This window comes from Siniperca chuatsi, linkage group LG20 (assembly GCF_020085105.1).
Source record: "Siniperca chuatsi isolate FFG_IHB_CAS linkage group LG20, ASM2008510v1, whole genome shotgun sequence".
Taxonomy (NCBI): domain Eukaryota; kingdom Metazoa; phylum Chordata; class Actinopteri; order Centrarchiformes; family Sinipercidae; genus Siniperca; species Siniperca chuatsi.
The window spans coordinates 13,508,165-13,531,137 of NC_058061.1; the positions used below are offsets into that span (position 1 = coordinate 13,508,165).

The 22,973-nt window shown below is 40.6% G+C and overlaps 4 protein-coding genes across 9 annotated transcripts in view; 3 read left to right on the plus strand and 1 right to left on the minus strand.

The window, feature by feature from the left end:
* The window catches only part of LOC122867954 (ataxin-2-like protein), an 11,430-nt gene extending 9,369 nt beyond the window's left edge, over nt 1-2,061 (plus strand). The window contains exons 20-23 of one of the 2 annotated variants that reach the window (XM_044179434.1): nt 113-222; nt 773-952; nt 1,082-1,253; nt 1,378-2,061. In XM_044179434.1, the coding sequence (XP_044035369.1) occupies nt 113-222; nt 773-952; nt 1,082-1,253; nt 1,378-1,421 (506 nt within the window). In that variant the 3' untranslated portion in view covers nt 1,422-2,061. The remainder of the gene's footprint in view (nt 1-112; nt 223-772; nt 953-1,081; nt 1,254-1,377) is intronic. The other variant, XM_044179435.1, reaches the window with a different exon arrangement.
* adprh (ADP-ribosylarginine hydrolase) lies at nt 2,038-8,811 on the minus strand. 4 transcript variants are annotated; one of them, XM_044179442.1, is made up of 9 exons: nt 8,682-8,811; nt 8,299-8,596; nt 7,526-7,643; nt 7,135-7,243; nt 6,641-6,739; nt 6,452-6,557; nt 4,562-4,828; nt 3,902-4,116; nt 2,038-2,739 (listed from the first exon to the last, which is right to left on the minus strand). In XM_044179442.1, the coding sequence occupies exons 2-9, from the start codon at nt 8,304-8,306 to the stop codon at nt 2,591-2,593; spliced, it is 1,071 nt and encodes a 356-aa protein (XP_044035377.1). In that variant the 5' UTR covers nt 8,307-8,596; nt 8,682-8,811; the 3' UTR covers nt 2,038-2,590. The 4 variants fall into 4 exon arrangements, with proteins under 4 accessions (XP_044035377.1, XP_044035375.1, XP_044035376.1 ...); XM_044179440.1 differs by lacking the exon at nt 8,299-8,596 and having other exon boundaries at nt 8,682-8,713; XM_044179441.1 differs by lacking the exon at nt 8,682-8,811 and having other exon boundaries at nt 8,299-8,646.
* Nucleotides 8,812-10,480: 1,669 nt separating this feature from the next.
* Nucleotides 10,481-13,113, plus strand: LOC122868041 (homeobox protein 2-like). Of its 2 annotated transcripts, none has more exons than XM_044179584.1 (3): nt 10,481-10,684; nt 11,337-11,381; nt 11,509-13,113. In XM_044179584.1, exons 2-3 carry the CDS (start codon nt 11,342-11,344, stop codon nt 13,101-13,103), a joined length of 1,635 nt encoding a protein of 544 aa, XP_044035519.1. In that variant the 5' UTR covers nt 10,481-10,684; nt 11,337-11,341; the 3' UTR covers nt 13,104-13,113. The 2 variants fall into 2 exon arrangements, with proteins under 2 accessions (XP_044035519.1, XP_044035520.1); XM_044179585.1 differs by lacking the exon at nt 10,481-10,684 and adding an exon at nt 10,719-10,869.
* On the plus strand, nt 13,113-14,572 carry LOC122868042. The gene is made up of 2 exons (XM_044179586.1): nt 13,113-14,185; nt 14,479-14,572. Exons 1-2 carry the CDS (start codon nt 13,323-13,325, stop codon nt 14,570-14,572), a joined length of 957 nt encoding a protein of 318 aa, XP_044035521.1. The 5' UTR covers nt 13,113-13,322.
* The last annotated feature ends 8,401 nt before the right edge of the window (nt 14,573-22,973 follow it).

Below are 22,973 nucleotides of genomic sequence, written 5' to 3' on the forward strand. Positions count from 1 at the left end.
AACATCACTATTAGTAAATTCCATACTTCCATTAAGAGTCCCACAATATATTGACATTAAAACAACTGTATAAAGCATTATCTTGACACTGATTATCTCTTTTTCTGTGTAGCTCCACAGTCCTTCTCCCACCACTCGGGTGCAGTTCATCAGCCCCAGCCTTCTAGTACCCCGACAGGCAACCAGCCCCCTCCCCAGCACGCTGCACCTAGCCCTGGACAGGTGAGATACCCCCTACAGGACTGCTTGGATTTTCCAAAATATTCCAAGACCTATTTGCTTTGTGCCAATTCAGAGATGGGATCCTACATTTCTAGATGAACTACATTTATAACAGGTAGACAAGCTTAGCCCATTAAAAAAACCCATAATGTTTCTTCTTGTTAGTAGCCTGGATGTTGTTAATCTCAGCACACATAAATGGAAGTTGTATGGATATATTCACCATTAATACCCATACACCATTAATACCCATACTTTGTCAGTTGTGTGAAGTTAAGTGCTTGGCAAACTAGGGTAACTTCCATAATACCACAATTTACAGTGCATGCTGGTATTTATAACTGGTATTACACTTGGTTAATAGTTTAACAGTACCTTTTGTGGTGATAAACCTGGAAATGTAGACTTTATAAGGTCAATAGGTCGGGGAGGAGGTACCTGTTTAGCCCGGCATGGGCCATGTCCTTCAGGGGATCTAGCCTCTGGGACGCAGGTATTGTGATTAATTTATTCTTTCTTAACATTTTGACGTCATTATCTCTCCTTTCAGAATGCCCAGTCAGGCCCACAGCCCCAGTCCTTGTACCACTCAGGTCCCCTGTCAGCACCCACCCCACCCAACATGCCGCCGGGCCACACGTCTCCACAGGGCTCTTACCCCATTCAAGGTTACAGCATCCACAGCCACCAGGGCATCCCACCAACGTATCCCCTGGGACAAATAGCACAGGTATGGATCCACGGTGTTGCTACTTTTTCTGCTGTATGGCTACTTTTTTCTTAACTTTGCAAGTGTTGCTTCATTTGGAAAGTTTCATCTTGATCTAAACTTGATTTGTCAATCTCCTGGCTCCCCCAGGCCCACGTACAGGGAGCCATGTCAGGTCCCCACCACTCAGGGGGCCACGGTCAGCCCCAGTTAGTGATGTTGCAGCCGCCCCCTCAGCAGGGCCCTGGCTCAGTGCCCCAGCACCCCCAGCATGGACCTCAGCAAGGAGCACACCAACACTTCTACATAGGACATCCACAAGGTACTAAACATAATGCCAAGTAAAATCCTGCCCTTGACCTGTCAAATAAAGATGATTCCGATTCTCTCTTTGGTTTGAAGTGTAGCATTTATAGTTTTTGTTGTTTTTTGTTTACCTCCCACAGCAATGCAAACACACCCTGCTCCCTTCCATCCTCCTGGAAACTAAACTCCATCTGCCCCCCCTCCCCTCCTTCCTCCCAAACTGTTCCCAGGAATGAGCCCCAACATCCCCACTGCCTGCTGGATGTGAGGCCCAGACTGAACGCGACTCATTAAAAAACTGACAGGATCGTACAGAGGAGAGAAGAGGACAAAGTCTCACAGCACCTTATTCTTCTGCTGTAATGTTCGTCATTGGTACAAACCTTGGTGTCAGCCCCAGATGAGGAGGACCTTTTTAATGCTAATGATGAAGGTGGCAGACGACCGCAGCAGTGTCCGACTCTTGCTACCATCCTGCTTTCCTCTCCAACTCCTTCTGTTTTCAGAGACATGAGGCACCTTGCTGGGCGGACCAGTTGGAGAGGAAAAAACATGGATGATGTTTGTGGGGTTTTGTATGTGCCATGACACACATGGGAAACAGACTATCGCGGGATTCTCATGAATACAGCATGAAAGGAGGGATTTGAAGAGGAGGGTATTTTTAGCAAATCATTTTTCTTTTCTTTTTTAACTCAATCCAGTAGTTAAAACCACTCCTTTGCCCTTCTCTCCTGTAGGAAAATATAATAAAAAATGGACAAGACAAAAAAAATATTAAAACAACAATGACCAAAAAATAAAGTTTTCAACTCAACTACAAAGCTTTGTTTAATTTATTGTATCGTTAATTGTGCTTGTCTAGAGTATTGCAGTTACAGTTAATTATAATGAGACACAGAAATGTATTTTTCATTAGACAATAACAAGAGCACGTTTAATTTGAAGCTCACTAAGCATTTGCTATTATGTCAGGCTGACAAAACGAAGTAATTACCTCCTAGGGGACTTTTTGTATTGTCGTCACATTCTCATTAGTTTGAATTCATTCCACTCGCTGCAACTCTGCATGTTAATTTATAATGGTCACTAGGGGGACCCCTCTTTACACACCAGCCTCAGTGCCAATATCATGAGACAGTCGTTGTGGCAGAGATGACTCTTTGGGTTAGCGGGACACTGCTTCCCCTTCAGGCAAGTATGACACCACACTTTGTGGCTATGTGACAGCACTAGATCGATGTCCTGCCGAGCGCACCAACTAGCTCTACATTAGTGTGTCAGAGTGCGAGGCTTAGTTTCAAGATGCAAGATGTTTGGACACTGTCAGTGCAGCAGGCTGTGGCGGCCTTCTCAGTGTGACAGGGCATAGAGTTGCTCGGCGCTGCGCTCCAGTCGGTCCCGGTATTCCAGGTTGGAGTAGTTGGCTTCAGGGACGCCCTGGGTGCCGTAGAGGAGACCCCAGCAGCAGCAGGCAATCACTGCTGTGCTATCACTGTCGCCTGGGCAGGAAGAAAAGGAGATATAAAACAGCATGAGCATAAGTCCTGTGATGACACAGCTCTATAGTCTGTTTTTAATTGAAATAGATCTTTTTTGGCTTTAAAGCTGTTTAAAATGTATTCAGATTCCAGATGTCTTTCAAATAGATAGAAAATGTCATTTGTCATGTACACATACACGATACTCAGCTTTAGGTTCATTGACAGTTAATGAGCAGGTCACCACGGGGCTGGGTGACGCAGGAAATCAAAAACCTGAATATATTCTAACAGTATCAACATATCATTTATCATGATATGTATTTAAGTTAGTTGCTTATCACACATTACTGCATGATACTGGGAAGTTAAAAGGGAAATGGGAAAAGGAGTTTTTTTATTGGTAATTTACATGACAAAATATTTATCAGTAATTTAACTTTTTTTTTCTTTTTCCTTTTAAATCTTACAAAATGATTACAGCAATAGATACTACTTGTTACGTATCGACACAGCCTTAGTTCATGCGCTGACATATAAGGCTTTAGGAATTGAATCTACTGCCAAAAGGGAGGGTGTATTAATCTTTGCAAATTCATTGTATCACAATAACTTAAGCCATGGACAGCTATGGCACTTGGGCCAAATAAGAACATCTGTTAGGGTGACTTAAATTCCCAGGGTTCATATAGCAGATTTTTTTTTAATGCCAGTCTTTGTAGTAAAGAAGGTTTGTTCACTAACAGCTGTAAAAAAAGTTTCCTTTACACTTAATTTGTGTCGCTTCTACAAAGCTGCTTTTGTCCACAAGACAGTGACAGATGAGGACCAATTAGAGTTTAGACCATTAGTCCATATGGCTTGTCTGAGTAAAAAGTGACCTGATAGAAGTTGAGAAAACATTTCTGTTTAAAACGAGAGGAATGTTTGCAAAAATGCAAAATGATGTGAAAGTCCACCAGGGTTATGAGCAGAAGTATAGTGATTATCAAGCTAAACCAGAAGGCTGGGTTAATACTAAGACTTAATACTAAAACAGGCTCTATTTAGTGAAGTTTAGGTATAACGTTGAAAATAGTTTGGTTTAGGCTCAAATTTGAGGTTTGGTGGGATTAAGGTAAGGGTAAGATATATGATCCATAAGAACACCAAAAACAGACATTTTCTTGTTTGAATCTCTGACCTCCATGGAAGCCCGCTCTGCTCATCAACTCCTCCCAATCTGAACCCGCCCCCAGCAGGGCGTCCAGCGCTATCATCGGAGCGTCGTGGCCGCTGCGTCCCGCCCAGCCCGACAGGCTGAAGCTCTTGTAGGCTTCGTCTCTCTCAGCTGGGCCGTAGGAGGAGGGCCAAATCGCAGGCCCCACCCCGTGAGAGATGCCCCTCAAATCCAGGTACCTGTGGACAGCGGCAAGAGATTTTCCTGACATGCACACTATCCTCCAGTGTAATGTGACTCTCCAGAAGTCATTCCAAGGTTCATAGACATCCTGACATCATATCATTTTTACTGTAAAGACGAGGTGGAAACAGCTGTTTATGTCTGTGTTAATTCTATATATACACAAACACACACACACACACACACACACACACTTAACCTTTAAAGTAGAAAAGCCAAGTAATATTTTTCTTGTATATCTTATATTGTCATAAGGAACAATACTTAAATAAAAATGAGCTCAGTGCTGCTGAACTGAACTGAACCAGTGACATTTTAGTACAAATCTCATGCCATCATGTATTAACCTTAGGACTGAAATAGGTTAAAAGAAAGTTGCTGATGTCGGAAACCTGAATTTGACATGACAGCCTAACAAAGCCTGATTTCAGCAGCTCATACCACTGCCACTTATCACAGAAGTAGCCCCAGTCTCTCTCCGTCTCCTCCACTGCGAAGCCTCGACCTTGAACAAAGCTCTTTGCTATTGGACAGGCCTCATTGATTAGGCCTAGACCCCAAGTCGTAATAGGCCTGCGCTGAACAGCGTACGCCGTAAAAAGGGCTGATGCTACGGCTCCCAGGAAACCAGTCGGGTGAGGATGGGTCATCCTGCCTGTCTCCACGGCAACTGCTACCAACGACAACAGCTGGTCAGGCTTTGGATACCTGGTGGGGGCAAAGTATTAAAGTCCTTATCAGCACTTATTATTGAGGATATTTAGCCGAAGTTCTCTCCATAAACCTAATGACGTCCATTACATAGCTGAGATATATGTTTAAGCATTCTGGGCAGCATTTGGATACAAATTATGTTTACACTAATTACTTCTTTTCATGCTTTAATTGACTCTACATAATGTTTTTACTGGTTCTGGCTAATGTTCTAACCCTGGAACTCCATTATTTATTTATTTATATTCTGCTTAGTTTTCAAAGAATGTGATCAACTGTTGCATTTATTATAAATTACTTCGGATAATAGCGGCAGCCACGTGCCTCAACTGTAAATTTAAATGTGAAATGTTCGTTGTCACGTTTCCTTCGTGTCATTGTGTAACCAAACCAGCTTGCACTGTGCATTTTTAATAATACTACTTAATCCTCATCATCCTAAATGAAGATGAAGAGAACCTGCCTGATTTCCTTTTTTTTCTACAATCAAAAAACTGATTAATCCCATCCAATCAATTCCTGATGAATTCCTCTCTACAACCAAATGTGATGAGTTTAGAGCTGAAATGATTAATGATTTATCAATTAAAATTTAACGCAGCTATTTTGTTAATTGATTAATCATTTAAATCGTGTTTTGAGCAAAAGCGTCTCTCTGATTCCAGCTTCTCCAACCTAAAGATTAGCTTGTTCTCTCTGTCTCAAACCATTGTACATTGACTATTTGGGTTTTGGACTATTGTTCGGACAAAATTAAGATGTCACCTTGGGATCTGAGAAACTGTGATGGACATTTTTGTCTACATTTTACTAACTAAACTAGAAAATAATCAGAAGATTAATCGATAATGAAAATAATCATTAGTCCCGTCATTTCTTTCTGAGAAAAGACAGGTACTTTTTGTAGGTCCTAAAAACTAGAGTGAGGAAATTAATTCACACTTAAAAGTTACTGTCTCTGAAATACAGTGTAAGTCAGGAACCTCAGAGCTATTTTGGACTCTGACCTTAACTTTGAATGTCACGTCAGTAACATAAGAAGGGCAACTCTTTATCACTTTTAAAACATAATAAGTTAGAAGATGTATATATCAAGCTGATTTTGAGAAACTCCTTCATGTTACCAGGTGGGACTATTGTAATGCTCTCTTTGCTGCTATAACTGTGTCCACATTCAAAAGCAAGCTGAAAACTGTAGTGACTGTATGTATGTATGTATCTGAATGTCTGAGGGGTGAGTCTGGGTTCCTTATTGTCTTTGGGTGGATGGGTGTTTACACGTACATTTTAACATGAAGCACATTGAGTTTACTTGTAAAGAAATGTGCCACATCAATAAAATGGCCTTGCAGATTACCGCAAACACCAGGTATGCCACAAACAAAACCAAAACCCCACTTAAATCAATTTGTAATATATTTCTTTTTCTCTACTTATCCCTCAGTTAGTCATTAAGATGCTACATACCTGCTCAGAAAAGCAGCACTGCAAGGTCATTGACAATTAAATAAATAATATCCAAACCCATGGAGGGCTCAGGCAAAAGACAGAAAATCGAAACTGGAATGCATAAGGATTTTAGTTATAATGTATTTATTCTCAGGACAGGTGTCTTACCTGAGGCCAATGCACATGGACCTCATGGCTGCTCCACAGCCAGTCCCCTCTGGGTTATAGGGCACTCTATAGCCCCCTTCATCTCCAGGCTTCAGCTGGGAGACTCCTAAAAGGGCAAATGAGCATAAGTCAGATCTCTGCCATAGCTACCAATAAATGTGATGTGATTTTAAAATGACTTTGTCTCACCCAGAATGCTTGAGGGCCCTGGTTTCCTCCCGTCCATGTCTTTCATCCCCTCCACATATCGAGCAGCCACCTCATGCATGAGCTCCTCCCCCGTCTTCCCTAAGAGGGAGACAACTTGTTCAAACTGCAGACGTCCATATTATCTTTTTAAAAGATGTAACGGATCTGTTAACAAGGCTGGTTGTTTGCCTTATCACAGTAAAGGTCAAGTTGAATTTCTACCATTTTCCTTCCACTTGTGCAGAGCCATAATAGAGCAGCAAATCAAGGAAAGACTGGAAATTAGATTTAACCTTTAGTTGGGGCTCATGAGGAGGAGGAGGAGGAAGAGGAGGAGGAGGAGGGTGTGGTGTGTGTGTGTGTCCTGATGAGGCCTCATCAGAGCGGCACTGACTATCAGATAAATCCAATCAAATCCTTGTTTGAAACAAAATGAGCAAAGGAGAGACAGAAACCGGAGAGAGCAAATGGGTTCAATGTCATTTTGACCTCACCAGTTGCCAGCCCTTCAGCCGTTGCCAGATGCAGAACTGTGTCGTCGCTAACCGGCCAGTCAGGGAGCTCGGCCTTGATGTTCTTCAGACCACCAAGCTCCTTCAGTTCCTGCAAGGACAGAAAGGACGAAGCTAGACATTTTAGGTTAAATACACCTTTAGTAGTGGTTTAGCTTTATCACAAACTCAGCCCATCAGTTATTATTTAGTACAGAACTAGATAATGTACACAGGACATTAAGATTACTATGAAAGCTATGATTAAAGATGAATCTTTATACATTCAGTTAAACTTAATGGGCCCCCTGAAACCCTTTCTAGGACCCCTGGAGGCCCTCGGAACAACTTTGCAGTAGTATGACTCCCCTTTCCATGTTGGTCCTGCACTGACCTGGTGAATCGCTGGTCCAGACTCATTGTACTCCCACAGCTGGTTCCTGTATCCCAGAGCATCACCAACACCACTCAGCAACATGGCTGCCTTATAGTGCTCCAGTGTAGCAGATCCGCTGGGAAAAAGGCACAAAGAGACTGTTACCAATTGTTGTATAGGTTTTATCAAGATCGTTTACTTTCTATCTTATAGTAATTTCAATTCAAGTTGTTTTGCACATTTTGTTGTTTTGATTTGAAAGAAAAAACACCACTAATGTTATCTTTCACTGTTGCTCATAATAAGGTTAAAGAACCCTGTGTGGTAACAGGGCCCCCAAAAGCCTGGTTTGGTGCTGCCACTTTGATGTGGGAAATGCAATGAAGAAAGTATGATATTAGTATTTCTGGAAATGTCTCACATTGGGAAAAGATCAATATGCTTAAAGGAGGGCTTCAAAATAATTAAAACGTTGTCAATAGCCTATATATATTTAAATGAATACAAATAATTCAAAATATTTATAGTAAAATACAATCATGGCAACACAGTGCATGCAAAAAGCTGTGTACGGTGAGGTATTTTCTTACATTAAGGTATATTGCAAATGAATGTCCCCAGAAATAATGTTTTGTCATATGTAACCATAAATTCAAACATCGATCAAACATAGTCAAAGATCAACGTCAACTTAAACATTAGGTTACTCTCTGGCTTGATTTGAGAGTAGTTTAAATAAAAACGTTGCACTTGCTGCAGGAAATCCTTCCTCCATGCAGTTGCACCCTCACCGGTCCATTGCAGCGCGCCGTTCCCCGAAATCAAGCTCCACCAGGCGGTCACACACATAAATTGACACCGGGGCTGCAAACAGAAGTGCTCCACAGTCACCTAGTCTCTGCTACTTTGTTGTTGCAAGTTTTAGCGCAGTCGCAGCTAAGAGGGTCCTGTATCAAACACCAGCGTCCATTCACTAAAGTTACTGCACGCTGCTTTCCAAAACCCAAGGCAGCAGGTTGGACTCCCTGAAGTCCGTGGCAGCTAAAAAAAGACGCAGCTGCAAACCAATTTTAGAAGCCTGCTTTCCAGCTGGCAAGATGGAGACACAACAAAACAAATGTCAAATCTTTTCTGTAACAACAGGATAATCATTGACTCGTTCCCAAGCACTCACCATTCACACAGCTGCATCACCCGTATTTCTATCTGTATTAATATGTGTCGTATATGAGCACAGTGCATACATGTAACGATTCCTCTCACAAACAATAACTGTGTCATTACTTGAAGCTAAACGGAATTATTAAACCCTAATTGACTTTACATCAATATAATATCTATAAAGTTCAATAAATATAAAGATCTCTATATCTGCTTGTTACAGCACAGCTAATTGTAAAGCCAACAGGTATGTCATTTTCAATTACATTTCAATAATAAATTCACTCATTCCTGTTCCAAATATATTTCATGTAGGCTACGTTAGCCAACAGAAGCTAAAAGTTATGGTGTTTATCAATCACACTGCATGTTCAGTTTGTCCAAAAGTAACAGAGTTAGCAAATTAGTTCCATATTATTGACTGAGTATGAAATTTGCCTGAAAATACAACAAAGCTTGGTCATATTCACTGGAAGAGTCTACAGCCGCTAACAGCTCTGGAAGCTGTAGGCTGTAGGTATTTAAGCTAGTCCTAAACCAAACTGAACTAATTTAAAATTTGATCTGATGATGGCGCTAGATACAGAGATCAACAAAGCCATCCAGTGGGGAACGTTAATGTCTACTAAATTTCATGGAAATCTATCTAATAGTTATTGAGCTGTTTCAGTTCAAATGAAAGTGGTGGACCAACCAAGCAACAGAACGACTTTGCCATCCCTAGAGCCATATGCCACTAGCATGGCTGAATAATTATTATTGTAGTTAGGCATGTACGGTATTTGGAGCTGTTGAGGTTAGGAGAGGAATTGAGCTCATGTGCTGTAAGTCCATATTCATGTGAATTTTAGCATAGGTTAAGAAAAACAAATCGCTGTTGGGCTGCCCACAGTTTTCAATGGTTGGATAGTGTTTTAGCTTGTTGGACCTGAAAACTAAATAATTCGATGAAAGGAGCAGAAAGCTTCGTAGAGCTACAGTGGAGTGGTGATTCTCAGTCGAATTGGCAGGATTAGCATCTCCAGGCTTTAGGCTATTTGCTATTTATATTTCCTCTCTTGCTGTCAGGAGTGAGTAACTCTATCCCTGTTGTCTTTCTGACCAGATGTTGAACTCTGTGTAACCCATGGCGGGAGTCCCTCCTCTGCTCTCCCCCGCTGGCACTGTCACCTCTACACCCAGGTGAGATCAATACACTTCTTAATCCAATCATTTCTAAATGAAGTTCAACATATAACTTTCATCCAATGATTTTATCCAACAGAGGATATTCAGTTTGGGCTAAAAAAGTCATATCATGCAGTTGTTGTCATCATGAAATAATTAACCCAAACCCTGTCAAAGGAATTTTTCAGCATGATGGGAAATATGCTTATATTCACTTTCTTTCAAGAGAAAGATGAGAAGATCAATACCACTCATATAGCTACAGCCAGGAGAGAGTTAGATTAACATAAAGCCTGGAAATCAGGGAGAATGTGGAATGTGTGTATGTGGAATTGACTCAAAATAAACTGCCCATGTTCATCCAAGTGAGGGCACATGTCACCCAGTCCAATGCTGTGGATTACTGATGTATATTTAATAATTTCTGGACAACAATGGAGATCTACAGCACAGAGGAATAAGATATATCCAGCCTTAGCTAACATAGGCAATACTGGTTAGGATGAATTCATTGTTGGTTTTGGTCTTTTCATGGGATTTGATGACAAAAATAAAAACATAGATTTAAAATATGAATGTTAGAAGCAATGAGGAAAATAGAACCGTAGTATTCTAGAACACTACCTATCATGGAGTTTATGACATCACAATAGAATGAAAATGGTACACTGAAGCAACACAACTCCGCACTCAGATCAACACGGATCAAGACTCACAACACATTACAGCAAATGCAGTTTTACCTAGACAAACAATTTTTCAGAAATACGTATTTCTGCGACAGATGACCATCAATTTGTAACTGGTCTCTAATTATTTTGTTTTCCAGGCCAGTTTCCTGGAAGTAAGGTAAGACTATAACCCTGTAAATTAAATATAATTCCTCAATAATCTAGTCTGTAATTGAAATATTAACATGACTCTGTTGATGTCTACTTATTGTCTACTAATTAGTCACTGTCATAGCGTTAAATTAACAATTTTGTTTTGTTTTGCAAACTCGTTCACTATTTAAGAGCTGCTTTTATCTGCTGGTAAGGACTTACAGCCCACACAGACATAATGTTAACCTATTGAAGTCCTATGGCTAAAAAGAGTATTTTTAAAAATCATATTTAGTCTTGTTCACAAGGAATGACTTTTACTGAAAGAAAGTAAGTTTTGCATATTACGTTTTATTGAATTTAAACAAAAAAAAAAACGATCTGGAGGGTTTTTTTTTGCACAAACGTGTGAGGCTTGTGTACTAGACATTGTGGGGACAAATATATATTCACACAATCACATTGTAGGGGAACACCTACGATTTGGGCACAAAAAGCTCGTCCTCACAATATAAACTATTACATTTCTGGGTAAAGAGGTGTTTTTTGTTCAAGGTTAGAGTAAGTATTTGGAGAATGAATATGTCACTGCAGTGGTACAAAAATATTTGAGGTAGGATGGACAACATTTTGATATTGTTAAGATAACTTTTGATTTCTTTGTCTGATTTATTTAGTGAAAATGGACGGAAGAGGAGACGGAGCTCACAATGGTAGAAACCGTAAGTACTTTCAGTTCATCATTTTACACAGACTGATGTTCAGTTTTTTCAAAAGTTATTTAAGGGAGAAATTTTTACGGTTCATTTGGATGGTATTGGTAACATAATTCTCTAACTGATCTTGCAGGTCCACATTTTCACCTAGAATTTTTTCCAAGAGGCAATCGGCCACCAGCCGATCAACTTAATGCTGAACTCATTGCCTGGATGGAATTTCTCTTGAATAATGGAATAGAGGAAGTTGGCTTTGCTGTGTTACTGGAGCCAGTACTGGAACCTGGCAACAATGTGAACAATGTGAACAATGGCAACAATGTGAACAATGAAAACAATGGCAACAATGGCAACAATGTGAACAATGAAAACAATGGCAACAATGTGAACAATGAAAACAATGGCAACAATGTGAACAATGAAAACGATGGCAACAATGTGAACAATGAAAACAATGGCAACCATGACAATGTTGACAACCTCGACCACAATGACGACATCCACAACGGCAATATAGATGACAATGCTGACTTTGACAACATTGACAATCCCAATGTTGATAACGTTGACAACAATAATGAAAGTGCAGAAGACGCTGGTGCTGGGGATGAGGTTGCCATAAGAATCAACCAGGGTATAGAAGAAAACAACACTCTGTCTGGACGATCCAGGAGGAGGTCAAGAGAGGAGGATGACCAGGACGTTGAAGAGAGAAACAGCAAACGATTCAGATGGTGGGACATTGACTGCACCTCTGACAGTGACTCTGACAGCATTAACAGTAACGATTTCAACAAGAATACTGGAAATAGTCCAGTCAAACATGCAGGTGCTGAGGTTGCTGGAGAAGACAATCTGCCTGGTCCATCGAGGAAAAGGTCAAGAAAGCACGATAAAGTAGAAGATGAGAGAAGCAGCAAAAAATCAGGACAGTATTATGAGTTCGGCAACAGCACCTCTGACACTGTTACAGTCAGAACTGGCCACGATCTTGCTCACAGTAGTATTGATCTGGCTGAAGGTGCAGGTGCTGTAGAAGAGATTGAGGAGGAAGTCAACCAGCAGGCGGACGACAAATGCCCACAGCCAGGGGGATCTAAGAAGAGATCAAGGGAAAGTGATGAAGAAGAGGATAGGAGAGGTCTGCCTGGTCCATCCACGAAAAGGTCAAGTAAGCACGATAAAGTAGAAGATATGAGAAGCAGCAAAAAATCAGGACAGTATTACAAGTTCGGCAACAGCAACTCTGACACTGTTACAGTCAGAACTGGCCATGATCTTGCTCACAGTAGTAGCAAAATTGATCTGGCTGAAGGTGCAGGTGCTGTGGACGAGACTGAAGATGAAGTCAACCAGCAGGTGGACGACAAAGACCCACAGCCAGGGGGATCTCAGAAGAGATCAAGGGAAAGCGATGAAGAAGAGGATAGGAGAGGTCTGCCTGGTCCATCCAGGAAAAGGTCACGTAAGCACGATAAAGTAGAAGATGAGAGAAGCAGCAAAAAATCAGGACAGCATTATGAGTTTGCAGACAGCAACTCTGACACTGTTACAGTCAGAACTGGCCATGATCTTGCTCACAGTAGTAGCAATATTGATCTGGCTGAAGGTGCAGGTGCTGTGGAAGAGACTGAGGAGGTAGTCAACCAGCAGATGGACGACAAAGACCCACAGCCAGGGGGATCTCAGAAGAGATCAAGGGAAAGCGATGAAGAAGAGGATAAGTGAGGTCTGCCTGGTCCATCCAGGAAAAGGTCACGTAAGCACGATAAAGTAGAAGATGAGAGAAGCAGCAAAAAATCAGGACAGCATTATGAGTTTGCAGACAGCAACTCTGATACTGTTACAGTCAGAACTGGCCATGATCTTGCTCACAGTAGTAGCAATATTGATCTGGCTGAAGGTGCAGGTGCTGTGGAAGAGACTGAGGAGGAAGTCAACCAGCAGATGAACAACAAAGACCCACAGCCAGGGGGATCTCAGAAGAGATCAAGGGAAAGCGATGAAGAAGAGGATAGGAGAGGTCTGCCTGGTCCATCCAGGAAAAGGTCACGTAAGCACGATAAAGTAGAAGATGAGAGAAGCAGCAAAAAATCAGGACAGCATTATGAGTTTGCAGACAGCAACTCTGACACTGTTACAGTCAGAACTGGCCATGATCTTGCTCACAGTAGTAGCAATATTGATCTGGCTGAAGGTGCAGGTGCTGTGGAAGAGACTGAGGAGGAAGTCAACCAGCAGATGGACGACAAAAACCCACAGCCAGGGGGATCTCAGAAGAGATCAAGGGAAAGCGATGAAGAAGAGGATAGGAGAGGTCTGCCTGGTCCATCCAGGAAAAGGTCACGTAAGCACGATAAAGTAGAAGATGAGAGAAGCAGCAAAAAATCAGGACAGCATTATGAGTTTGCAGACAGCAACTCTGACACTGTTACAGTCAGAACTGGCCATGATCTTGCTCACAGTAGTAGCAATATTGATCTGGCTGAAGGTGCAGGTGCTGTGGAAGAGACTGAGGAGGAAGTCAACCAGCAGATGAACAACAAAGACCCACAGCCAGGGGGATCTCAGAAGAGATCAAGGGAAAGCGATGAAGAAGAGGATAGGAGAGGTCTGCCTGGTCCATCCAGGAAAAGGTCACGTAAGCACGATAAAGTAGAAGATGAGAGAAGCAGCAAAAATCAGGACAGCATTATGAGTTTGCAGACAGCAACTCTGACACTGTTACAGTCAGAACTGGCCATGATCTTGCTCACAGTAGTAGCAATATTGATCTGGCTGAAGGTGCAGGTGCTGTGGAAGAGACTGAGGAGGAAGTCAACCAGCAGATGGACGACAAAACCCCACAGCCAGGGGATCTCAGAAGAGATCAAGGGAAAGCGATGAAGAAGAGGATAGGAGAGGTCTGCCTGGTCCATCCAGGAAAAGGTCACGTAAGCACGATAAAGTAGAAGATGAGAGAAGCAGCAAAAAATCAGGACAGCATTATGAGTTTGCAGACAGCAACTCTGACACTGTTACAGTCAGAACTGGCCATGATCTTGCTCACAGTAGTAGCAATATTGATCTGGCTGAAGGTGCAGGTGCTGTGGAAGAGACTGAGAAGGAGGGATCTAAGAAGAGATCAAGGGAAGATGATGAAGAAGAGGATAGGAGAGATAGCAAATGATTCAAACATTAAGATGAGACACCAGTGATGAAGACTGACTTCTGCAGTGAGATTTTAGATAGGTGTTGACTTTAAATGAATTAGCCCCTGATGCAAGACAGACAGACTTCTACCTTAACTCTATGGTCAGCCAATTCCTTCTCTGTTTATAGTATTGTCTTACCCAAATACATATCATAATATTTTCACACAGTAAATCAGGCAATGGGTAAGACACACAGACAAAAATTAGTTAGCAGCCCACTTTTGACACCCATTAGCTAATCATCCTGGAGGGGGATACCTCTTTGAGTGGGCCCTCCCAAGGTTTCTTCCTGTTTTGGGGAGTTTTTCCTTGCTCTCATTGAGGGTCTACGGTCTGGGTGGGTGTCAGTTTCATTTAATTTAGTTAATTTAGTTTATGATCCTTTTAGAAATGTAACATGGTCATTATAAAAAACCTCTGTAATTATAATGTATAATAATGATAATAAAGTTAAAACTTAATTTAACTTGCTGGCTCATTGCCATTGCTTTCAAAATTCAAACTATGTTAGTATTTGAAACAAGAGTAAAACATGTTTTGAAACTTTCAGTGCATGAAACTACAATGTGGAAAACTTGTGTTTCCACTTCATAAGGGTGGAGACCATACAGATTTAAATAATTACTATCCAATTTCCAAGCTATCCTGTTTAGCCAAGACCCTTGAATCTTTAGTTAATCTTCAGTGTCATTTGTGAGTAGGAATTGCATTTTAAATCGTTTTCAGTCTGGTTTTAGATGTGGTCATTGTCACTATGTGACTATCACTACATCAGCTGCATCTCTGGTTCTAAATTATACTAGCCTCTGCTGGCTTGGATCTGAACGGCTACAAGTGGTTTGCAAGCTATCTCGCATATAGAACCCAATGTATTGTTGCTGACTCTACTCAAATCTCCTTTTTGGAGGTCACTAAAGGTGTACCACAGGTTCAATTTTAGGTTCCTTACTTTTCACCTTGTATATTAACAACAACATTCCTATTAATAATGGCTATAAGGTGCATTTATACGCTGACAATACTGTGCTCTTTTCATCTGCTTTTACACTGGGAGGAGTGTTATCTATTTTGCAGACAGCATTTGATTCGATCCAGCGCTCACTTCTAGAGCTTAAACTAGTCTAAATGGAGCAAAAACAAAACATATGCAGTTCTCCAGATCCCACTCTTTGGAGGAAATTGATTTCAACATTTGCACTTTAGATGGCTCTGAAATTGAAAGAGTGTCCTCTTACAAGTACCTCAGGATATTTATTGATGAAAAGCTGTCTTTCAAAAGGCATGTTAATGAGCTAGCTAAAAGGTTAAGGATGAAACTCTGGTTCTTTTTTAGAAATAGATCATGTTTTTCCATTGAAAATAGAAAGCTGTTAGTACAGTCTACTTTCCTATCAGTACTTGACTGTGGTGACACTTTATATGCACGCTGCCTCTACCACTTTGAAACAACTTGACAGTATTTCTGCACTTTGTTTATTACCGGTGATCATTTTAGAATGCATCATTGTAAGCTTTATCAGGCAGTGGGTTGGCCGTCCTTGGCCAATAGCATTTGCTCCTGTATGTTTATACAGCAATATTACAAAAGCTACCTAATTATCTGACATCCCTCATTACATGGCGCTCCAATCATTACCAGACAAGATCTCAGGACTGGTTAGTTCTTGAGGTCCCTCAAGTTAAGAGTGAACTGGGAAAAACTGCTTTTAATTATTGTTCTCCTAGAGTTTGGAATAAGTTTTTAAACGTACAAGTTTTTTAAAATAATTTTGTTGTTGAGGACTGTGCTTGTTTTAAATAGTGATACCACTATGTCTTTTGTTATTATTGTTTTATGTGTTTTAAATAACCATGTATGATATGCCTATTGATGTTTGATTTTTTTTTATCTTATTGTTTTTGTGATATTAAAATTATTGTATGTATGTATGTACCAGAGCTCCATCGAAAATGAGACCTCGGACTCATTGGATTTTCCCAGGCTAAATAAACGTTAATAAATAAATGAAAGCATTATTTTAAAAAAGTAACAGGAAAAAGCCTCTGAAACCTTCACATGGAATATGTTTTGTAAACCACATCTATGTAGTCAGAATACAACCTCAGTCATGCATCATAGATCCACTACAAATAGTCAGCAAATACTGATGTTATACAAGCATAACATCTAATAGACGTCCCAACAGTAATGTATACACATTGTGCAGAAATAATGTATAAAAAACTTTCATTGTGGCTCCCCTGAGGGTGACTTCTGGATGTCTAAACAATGAACATAAAATCTTTTGGACGTGATTTAGAGGTGTTTGTGCTTATCTTATGCAGTATGCAGTTATGTGCAGTTATATATATTTCATTTGGCATGACATATCTGAAACTTTATGACCTTGATATGAATCTTTAGGATTGGCATGATGAGGTATAAAGAACCCTCAGTGTAGTAACTACTTTACAGGCTGTTTAAGACTCATTTTGTTTTTCTTTCTTTTTTTCTTTGCCCTGTGTACAGAACAAATATGTCTAAATTGTTATGAAGAAATATAAAAATTATTCAATACTAAAAACAACAAAGATTTAACCAATTTTATTATTCAATATCATGTGTACTATTGCAATATTTCTTATTTTACTAAATGTATCTTACTTTTATTGTTATATTCTATTAGGCACTGGTGTTAGCATTTACTTCTTATACACTTTACATCTATTACTTCATTGTTTTTATTCTTATGTTGTTCTTATTGTGTAATTTTTGAGCAATCTGACACAATTTCCTTTGGGATTCATCTTAAAATAAAAATGGCTACTTTTAAAGGAATAGTTCTACATTTTGGGAAATATGCTTATTCGCTTTCTTGCTGAGAGTTAGATGAGAAGATCGATACCACTCATGTTTGTACGCTAAATATGAAGTTACAACCGGCAGCCAATTAGCTTAGCGTAGCACAAGACTAGAAACACGAGGAAACAGCTAGCCTGGCTCTGTCCAAAGGTAACAAAATCCAGCTCCCAGCACCTCTAAAGCTCACTAATTAACATGTCACATTTGTGTACCCCGTAAAAAAAAAATGGAGCTAAGCTAACTGGCTGCTGGCTCTAGCTACATATTAACGGTATAGACGTGTTTTCTTACATAAATTTAAAATACTGTTCCATGGGATTAAACAAAGTTTGTCCAAACATCATGTAATGATTGACCTACCCGCAGGTCAGCAGGGTTGAAGAGGTTATTAAACCAATGAATCCAGAGTCCAATAGGCCAGGTCCCAGTGCCAGCCATTACACAGATTAGGTCAGAACCACAAGTATACAAGCAGGGTGCAGAAGGAATTTGGCCTAGTTAATTGGTGCTTACATTCTGCAAAATGGACCTCACATGTGCATTTTGTGGAGGAATAAACCCACTCAGGTTCCTCATTTGTGTGGAATAGTTTACCTGCATTTGTAGGTTGACACAAAACCTGATGAAGGAATTTCATGGTGTAAATTATAGTATCTCACTGATGTATAAGTTGCTTTAAAATTAGCCCTTTTAAAAGAGAAGGACATTCATGAATGTTGGTTGTATTCAACCTAGAACCACTGACTTATTTATCCGAAAACATCTCTGATTTCACATATAGTGCAGGTTGCACCCACTGCACAGAAAGACAGCATCTGTTTTATATTCCCCTGGGATCCAGATGTGAGCTTTGTATCTTTGAAGAAATTTAAACTCCGATCTGGATTGCAGTTTGTCCAGCCGGGTGGTGATTTGAATATGAAGACCATCGTTCCACCAACGAACTCGGCTCCAAGCTGCAGTGTCAGCAAGCATCCATCCTGCTAACATGTCCTTGAGCGAGACACGGCTGTTTTGTATCTGGTCCAGTGCTCTGACCTAAAGGTGGAGGGAGAAAATTGAAAAGAGAATTCTCCTCCAGGGATCAATAAAGCATTACATCGCATTAAAATCAAGTTTTGGATCCTAGAACCAGTTTTAAATGGCTCTAGGATCTTCCCTCCACAGGGTGGCATGGTTTCACTACAACACGCAAACAGTGGCTTAGAAACAGACTTAATGATTTACACTGGCAGCTGGTGGATCGTGATACCAGAGAGTGATTCCCAACGGCTGATGCACATGGTCAGTCTTCGCTACCAGACGATTATCATCAAAGGCAAAGTGCACATTGTGGGGGGAGCTGAGGTATCAGGAGAGAGGTGGCCTGGAGGCTACTTGTCACATGAGTTGTCAGGGGCCATGAAGGCAGATGGCAAGCAGAGCCAGAGAGAGGCACAGTGGTGAAAGTGGTAAAACAAATGGTCCATGTGCAGATATGCCTGGGCGGTCTGTGATGGTGCCAACAGTTTCAGATGTTGTCACTATATCACTATTGTTGTAGCTGAGGGACCTTGGTGTGTTGCAAGCATGTGTTGAGTATGAGTACTCCAGAGAGGATGAGAAAACGTATGACAGTAATGTAAAACAGATCTCACACCAAGGCTGTTGGCTACTGACTGAAAATCTCAGTCCAGGTTCCAAAGAGCCATATTGATTAGCTGCACACAACACTCTAAATTAAAGAAATACAGTAGTTCAGTATTTTGGGAAATGTGCTTATTTTCTTTCTTACTGAAAGTTAGATTTGTCTGTTAAATATATGGCTACAACCAGCAGCCAGTTTGCTTAGCTTAGCATAAAGAATGGAAACAGGGAAACAGCTAACCTGGCTCTGTCCAAAAGTAAAAAGAAAATCCACCTACAAGCACCTCTTGTAGGTGGACACCTCTTATCTCTTTTGTTTAGTCTGTACAAAACTGAAGTGTAAAAACAACACATTTTACGTTTTACGGGCCTTCAGTTCATCACTGTGAGGCTGCCATGCAAGACTTCGCCTGGCCAAGAAATAGTCCAGCATATAACCTCCCATAAAACCACAACTGGTTGATTTTACACTTCAGCTTTTGTAAACAAACAAGATATAACATGTTAATTAGTGAACTTTAGAGGTGCTGGTAGGCAACCAGGCTAGCTGTTTTCCCCTGTTTCCAGTCTTTATGCTAAGCTAAGCTCACCGGCTGCTGGCTGTAGCCTTATATTAGGTATCAATCTTCTCATCTAATTCTTGTTAAGAAAGCAAATAAGTCTGTTTCCCAAAATATCAAACTATTCTTTCAGCTATTTTGTCATTTATAACATGCATTGGATTCGTTTTTGCTGTACTTGAAAACAGCAGTGCTATTATGGATGGTTATGGGTGAATTTGCATAGACAGAAACAACACAGTGTACACTCACACCTTGACAAAAGACCATTACCGTAAAACCTGCATGAATTATAAATGCATTTCCATACTCCTGAAAGTGCTTCGGAGACAGCTGGAAACAGGATAATGAAGAATCCCATTATGCTGTTGCACTGCAGCCAAACCAAACCGCAGCAAAGATATCCCCCACTTGCCACTGCTAATTATCTAGCCAGAGACATTTTTCCTCATGTGATTATAATGTTTTTTAAATTGCCCCCCTTTGGCACGGTTGAGCTCCAGTATGCAGCGCTGCTTCTCCACTGTGGTGGTTGGTTTAGTTCTGCTTGGCGACAGGCAGAAGGTACAGTAAGTTTGACTAAGCCTGACAAACTTGCTCCCAGGTTGCCTCTTAGGGATGAGGGATGGAGTGGAAGAGTATATCACATGGGTGCTGGCATGACGTGTTGGCAGCCTCGACTGCCTGAAAGGAGGATGGGCGATGCAGCTTTGCAACCAAATCCAGCTCCCTTCTTTCTATTGGATAAGACACTCTGTGTCCTTTTTTCTACATGTCTTTCCTTGATGATGAACAATGATCACTTCCTTATACATCATCAATTTATCAATGTGGAGGTATTTGATTCAAATATTGTGATATTGAATCTTTTTAGTAACATCCAGCCTTTTTCTCAAAGATGTCGCAGACTGCATAAGATATTGAATAATTAATTTTGCTGACTATATTAATAATCGATTAATCGTTTTAGTCATTTTTTAGTCATAAATCCCCAAATTCCCTTGTTCCAGCTTCTCCAATGTGAGTATTTGATGTTTTTCTTTGTCATATATGAAAGTAAACTTAATATTTTGGGGTTTAGTTGGTCGGATAAAACAAGAAATTTGATAACATCGCCATGGCATCTAGGAAATGATATTGCAAATTAGTCTTATTTTCTGGCATTTATAGACAAAATGATCAATTAGTTAATCAAGAAAATAATCAGCAGATTAATCTGTAATGTAATTAATCTGTAAAATAATCATTAGAAGGACTAGCATGTATTTACATTTGGGGGCTGGAGCCAGAGAATGTTTGTTTTGCTTTTAAAGATGACTAGGATGATTAATTTACTATCAAAATAGTTGCAGATTGTCTTTTCCTGTTGATTGATTGGTCGACTAATTGTTTCAACAAATTTTCTTTAGGACTATCTACATCATAACTATCATAACATACTTTTTCTTTTCATTCCTTTTATTTTGTTGTGAGTGCTATGTGCAGCTTGCTATGTTTCTCTTTCTATTTTAAAAATGAATAAAATATTGCATAAAAAAAGAAAAAAATCGTTGCAGCCTTAGTTTGGTAAAAAATATTGTGATATTTAATCTTTTCACTATCACCAATCCCTACTCCTCCTACAACTACTGTCAGAACATACTGGAAAAAGAAATGCAGGAGACATCTTGCCATCTCTCCCTGCTGTTTGGCCACTCATTTAACATCATAACCCCGCTTGTAAAACTGCTCATGTCAGAAATGGCATTAGTGTTGACTATTGGGTCCCATGACGGTTCAAGAGATGGTTGGCTGGTTGGAGGAAGAGCTAACAAATCTCCATTAGAGCACCAGTTGGAGCGACCGTTGTCATTCTCCCCCCTAGAAGCTCCCTAACCTCCTCACCCGGCACCCCCAATCCACACCCTCACCCCCACCCCACCCCCGGCGGGCCATGATACCCGAGTGCTATTACAAGTTCCAGTGTTGCCTAGCAACTGGCTGGCGGATTACAATTGGGGCTGTACATGGTGGAGATTTAACACTCTTTATGGGGGTGTCAGCGTGTGTATACGTGCGTGTGCGTGCATTTGTGTGTGTATGGGCGCAGAGGGAACTAGTGTCTGAGTGAATAATGTGTGTGTGTGTGTGCGCATATGTGAAACTGTAATGACTGACGTGGATGTGTCACCAGTTCCCTCTTTCCCCTACAGCTTCTAGGCAATATACTGTTAACTTGGCCTCACAGCGGTGATTATAACACCAGGTGTCTGCCTTGTACATTTTTGAACATATTCAATTTTACTGATGCTGGGATTGCAGGTTGATTTCACAGTCGATAAGCTTTAAAGCAAAAATTCGCCATTTTGAGAAATGCACTTATTTGGTTTCTTTCCGAGAGGTAGATGAGAAGATTGATACCACTCTTCTATTTGTCTGTTGAATATGAAGCCAAACGGCCAGGAGACAGTTAGCTTAGCTTAGCTTAGCGTAAAGACTGGAAACAGCTAGCCTGACTCTGTCCAACACTTACAAAATCCAATTTCAACTTTTTAACTGTAATCTCTGGAGTCTTTTACACCGTTTGGTCCTCTCTGAATGTCTGAACTCACCGCCGCCCTTCGACTCACCCATGCAATCGCCTCCTCTTTCAAGCCATGACGTTTTACTCATGATGGCCTAGGGCTTAAACAACGATATTAGATTGTTTAAACAAAAGACTATCCTTATCTAAATATATGGAGTGAAACACAGTAACATACTATTGAGTGAGGTTATGTCCAAGGCTGTATTTGTAGTCATTAACGTAGTTACAAATGTCTATGGGATTTTGAACAAGGTTGTCTGACTTCAACAAAACCCGGAAGTTCTGGTTTCATTTCGACTGTCTGTGGGGGGTTATATGACTATTTCCTGGCTCTGAGCAGTTGCCTGGCAAGCAGGGGAGATGGCACAAAGTTACTTGACCCAAATAGTCTGGCAAATAACCCCCGTTAAACGATGAATTGCCGTATTTACACTGTGTTTTTTTGTACAGATTTAACAAACAAGATGTAACATGTTAATTGAAAAGTGAGCTTTAGAGGTGCTGATAGGTGGATTTTGGACAGAGCCAGGCTAGCTGTTTCTCCTGTGTCTTTGTGCTAAGATAAGCTAACCGACCGCTGTCTGTAGCTTTATATTTAACAGACAGATGAGAGTGTGATATCAATCTCCTCATCTAACTCTCCACTAGAAAGCAAATAAGCATATTTCTCAAAATGTTTAAATATTCCCACTTCCCAGCAAAGGACTTTTGTTTCGAGATCCTCCAACTTTCTTCTAATTCTGACATAAACCTTAATTTATTAGAGTGCAGCTCTCTATGTCAGTCTGGCTCAGAGATTTGTCCTGTGAG